The sequence below is a fragment of the Bos taurus genome, chromosome 7, assembly GCF_002263795.3.
Source record: "Bos taurus isolate L1 Dominette 01449 registration number 42190680 breed Hereford chromosome 7, ARS-UCD2.0, whole genome shotgun sequence".
NCBI lineage: Eukaryota > Metazoa > Chordata > Mammalia > Artiodactyla > Bovidae > Bos > Bos taurus.
Window position 1 is genome coordinate 42,102,922 of NC_037334.1, and position 4,852 is coordinate 42,107,773.

At 36.5% G+C, this 4,852-nt stretch overlaps 1 protein-coding gene across 1 annotated transcript; it reads left to right on the forward strand.

The window, feature by feature from the left end:
- The first annotated feature begins 1,502 nt into the window (after positions 1–1,502).
- Positions 1,503–2,444, forward strand: OR2T27 (olfactory receptor family 2 subfamily T member 27). Its single transcript, NM_001389964.1, has one exon. The coding sequence runs from the start codon at positions 1,503–1,505 to the stop codon at positions 2,442–2,444; it is 942 nt and encodes a 313-aa protein (NP_001376893.1).
- The last annotated feature ends 2,408 nt before the right edge of the window (positions 2,445–4,852 follow it).

Genomic DNA, 4,852 nt, shown 5'->3' on the forward strand with positions numbered 1-4,852 from the left:
GGAACAGGACAAGAATTTTAAAAATTCTGCCCCAATCTGGAAAGGGGTTCAGTGTCCTCTCTTCACCACCCCAGTCTGTGAATGGACTGTGTCTTAATCATTTTTAATATTTTTAGTACCTAGCACATGCAATAAATGCTTGCTGAATGAACTAATGAGTATGGCTGAGCAAGAACAGGATGCATAAGATGAGCCCTGGGTAACCTAGGAAAGTTTAAACTAGATCATGGGCCCATCTAGCATTTTCACATGGAAGTTAGAATATGCATTAATGGAAGGAAGGAAGAAGCTATTTCCCAAGAAAGAGGAAATGCTTGGAAACATCCCTACCACCTATGCCACAGGACTTCTGAATCCAGCTAAAGAGAAACACTGTGAGACACAAAGGATTTGGATCTGAGGAAATGCAAATTAGCGATGTGGGAATTTTATCTTCTCTACACCAAAGGATTTTACCTGCTGCATTTTTATTAAAGTAACCCAAAAAAGTGAAAAAAAAATAATAATAATGCTTGCCAAAAACAGTATTAGCAAGGTAGTCTGAGATCACAAAAACGACTCCCACTGATGTTTTAGTTCCCCAGTAGAATCCCAAATAGTTCCTGTCTGTCTAGTACATGCTTCAAGGTTAGTAATAAAGTTTATGCACATTTCAATCTGGTGTTTTGGGACTGCTTTTGGGTCAAGTCTTCATGCAAGCCCTTGAAGAGATTTTCCATCTGCTGTAATTTTACAGCTTTCCTTGATGTATTCCCCATTGTTATTTTAAAATCAAGTGTTTTGGGGGCTTTTCTGTTCTATATAGGGTCCTATAAACACACCTTTGCAATCCTTCTCAATTGTTGACTGCCACTGCTGGGTGATGGTTTCTTCCTTTGCTATGATCATATATCTGTGTCTACTATCCATCTTGATACTGTATTTTTACCCTTTGCTCTGGCTATTGTTCCTTTAATTTTTATGTTAATTTCATAGGGACTTAGTCCACATGTGACTGTAGATTTGCTGTGTCCATGGGAGGAACTATACTGTCCAAAATCTCATTTTTATCTGTTTTATGTATATCCATCTCAATGCAAGTTTGTGCTTGAGCACAAGTAAATAAATAAATATTCTTGAGCCAATAAACATAAAATTGTTTTCTTGTGACCTCAGAGTCAAAAAGTAATAGTAAATTAAGAATATCATCCTTGAATGAATGATGGCATAGTGTGACATAAGCTTTCTGTGGCTGGTCTTCCAAGAAATTGAAAGTTTTCAATTTTTTGAATGATGGTGGGTCTACCTAGGTCCCAAAGGTTAAAAACTAATTTCTTAAGACAATCTATAATTGGAATCAACCTCAGGAAGTATTGGAAATAGTGGACTATAACACAAAGAGATTTGATTAATTTATCTTGATTTTTGTGTGGCCACATCAGGCTTTAAGCAACCCAACATTTACCTTATGTGTCCAACTTTACCTATTATATCCATCTCTCGTTTGTGTATCCCACAGAGTTATGGAGTGGAGCAATTATTCCATGTATGCGGACTTTGTCCTCTTGGGCTTGTTCAGCAACACACGTTTCCCCTGGCTTCTCTTTGCCCTTATCGTCCTGGTATTTGTCATCTCAGTAGCCAGCAACACAATGATGATCATTCTCATCCACCTGGACTCCCGCCTCCACACTCCCATGTACTTCCTGCTCAGCCAGCTTTCCATCATGGATATCTTGTACATTTCCACCATTGTGCCCAAGATGCTGGTTGACCAAATGGTAGACCAAAGGGCCATTTCCTTTGCAGGATGCACTGCCCAGCACTTTCTCTATTTGACCTTGGCAGGAGCTGAGTTCTTCCTTCTAGGACTCATGTCCTATGACCGCTATGTTGCCATCTGCAATCCTCTGCGCTATCCTGTGCTTATGAACCGCAAAGTCTGCTTGTTGATTGTGATGGCAGCCTGGCTGGGAGGGTCCATAGATGGCTTCTTACTTACACCAGTCACCATGCAGTTCCCTTTCTGTGCTTCTCGGGAAATAAATCACTTCTTCTGTGAGGTACCTGCTCTTCTGAAGCTCTCCTGTATGGATACATCAGCTTATGAGACAGCCATGTATGTCTGCTGCATCATGATGCTCCTCATTCCTTTCTCTGTCATCTCAGCCTCTTATACAAGGATTCTCATTACTGTTTACAGAATGAATGAGGCAGAAGGGAGAAAAAAGGCAGTGGCCACTTGCTCCTCACACATGGTAGTTGTCAGTCTCTTTTATGGGGCTGCCATGTACACCTATGTGCTACCTCACTCTTACCATACTCCTGAGCAGGACAAGGCTGTGTCTGCCTTCTACACTATCCTTACTCCCTTGCTCAACCCACTTATTTACAGTCTCAGGAACAAAGACGTCACAGGGGCCCTACAGAAAGTTCTGGGAAGGTGCTCATCCTCAGGAAGGTAACCACCTTCCAGAGAAACTGCATTTGCTGCTAGAGGTTTGGAGAAGAGGATATAGGACTTGTCATCTTTGGATTTAAACATTGTCTGCCTGGAAATAGCAGGTCATCCACATGCCAGCAACTATGAGGCATCCTGGGATTTAGAAAGCCTACAGTAGCATTTTGAAGATTTTCATCATCTTTTGAAACATAAGAGGATTCTACAAAATGGTGTTGAATGGAACTGGAATAAAATAGGGGTTTCAGTAGATGGTTCCACCCATATGCTTTCTACAAGTTTTGCATCCCACTGAACAGATGTTTGTTTCCTGCCATGGTCAGTCATGGCAAAAGAAATGCTAATCTTCTGCTATTCCTCTAGCTTCTCATCACAGTTTCTTTTTAGACATCATACAAATTGACTACTCCAAAGAATCAATATGTCCAATATTATTTTGATTGTATTCAAATGCTATTTTAATAACTAATTGAATTTTTTACAAATGATGTTTTTAGCTTTCCAAAACATTTAATTCAATCAAGCCAATATTGGCAGTATCATTATTTTAAAAATTGGTTTGACTTTATGTAATCAATTTTTCAACTGAATTCTATTAACATGGCTAGTAGACACAATAGTAAACATCAATTTCTGGAAGAGACCAGTACCTTTACTTTTTTTCCCATGAAGTTTTGCTAAAATAATCTCAGAATAATGGACCAATGTGCTTTTGAGACTGGTAAACATGGATGGCTTCTACATTTTCTATCCTTCCTAATGATATAATTTAATAGGAACATCCAGGGCAGTTTGAAATCATATCTTTTCTCTGTATTTAAATTGCCTGATGATCTAATATATTTCATTTGAAAGATTTTCATGCAAAAGAATGGAACTCCTTTGAGAGTTAAATGTTGATTTATTCTTTTAAAAATTAATATATGCTACTCCTTATTTTCTATTTTATAATATTTTAATTTAGTTATAATTATTTTATTTAATAATTTAATTACTTGAATAATTGTGGTTAACCAATAGTCCTCTGAAGTAGAGAAATTTATTTTTCATCATCTTTTTTCTTTTATATGCTTTTCCCTACTTGACCAAACTCCTTCTATTTTGAGTCCTCAGTCTTTCTGTCTTTCTACCTTTATATCTTCAGGTTTGCTCATCTTAGACTTAATTTTCTAAAAAGAAAACATTTTGCATTACTAAAATGAGAATGCAATTATGTGTAAGCTCATTTAAAATTTTATTAATATCAGAGTGGTCTGAATATGTATAAGTCAGCTGGGAATTGACATATGTTTCAGAAAATCCAATGCTTCTACATCTTGGAAAAAAGGAGGAACATATCATTAGAGAACTTTCTAATGCATCTCACTTTTCTATATTGCATTTCCATGTGGGTGAAAAATAATATTGTTTAGTATACCTAAATGTAAAAATTTGTCCTATTTTCTCTCAATAACACCTATATTATAACCAGAAGTTGGAGTCAACTTTTAAAGACTCCACCATTTTATCTAAATTTCCTAGAAACCTTCAAACTAGTCCTTGGAATTCATTTTCTAACATTTGTGTCATAGAGAGAATGATTCATGCCAAGATTGGAAATTTTGGCTTTTTATGATATAGGAATAGTGAATATGCTTTACAAATAGCTTCTGGATAGAAAAGAAATAGATTAGAAAAATTGCACTCACATTTAAAAAGATGCCTTGGTATTATAACCCTTATTAAACTTTAATTACAGACATGAAATTAATTTTTTCAACCTCTCTATGTCTGGTTGAACAAATTAATTTAATTTCTTGAAATCCTCTTTTTCAAGGTATTAAATTAGAACATTCTAACTTAATTCTTACCTCAGAGGAATAATTTTAAAAGAACACGATATAACTGGTGCAAAGCAACTTTAGCTTTGGAAGGTGCTATATGCCATGATGTATTATTATAACTGACACAACACTATAGAGAAGAGGCAGTGAAACCTGCTTTCTTCACCCATTTCTATACCAGAAGTGGTCTTGTCTCTTGAATTGTACTTAACATAGAATTTCCTCTTGCAGAGATGAGGTTACAGAGGTGATTAATATCCCTAACTCTAACATAAGACCTTTATTAAAACATTCAGAAACTGTTTCAAGGACTGATGTTAGTCTGTCCACAGCACATACTTGTGATAAAATGATAGCTTACAGTGAACAATGTCAGATTTGTGATCTCCGAAGATTTAGCTTCAGGTTCAGGGACCAGGCTTGATCACTCAAGAGCTTTTGTGTAGCAGAGTTTTATTAAAGTGAAAAAGGACAGAAAAAACTTCTGACATAGCCATTAGAAGGGGGATGGAGTGTGCCCCCCTTGCTAGTCTTATCAAGGCCTTATATACTTTTACCAGACTGACTCCCACAACAGACACCTTAAATT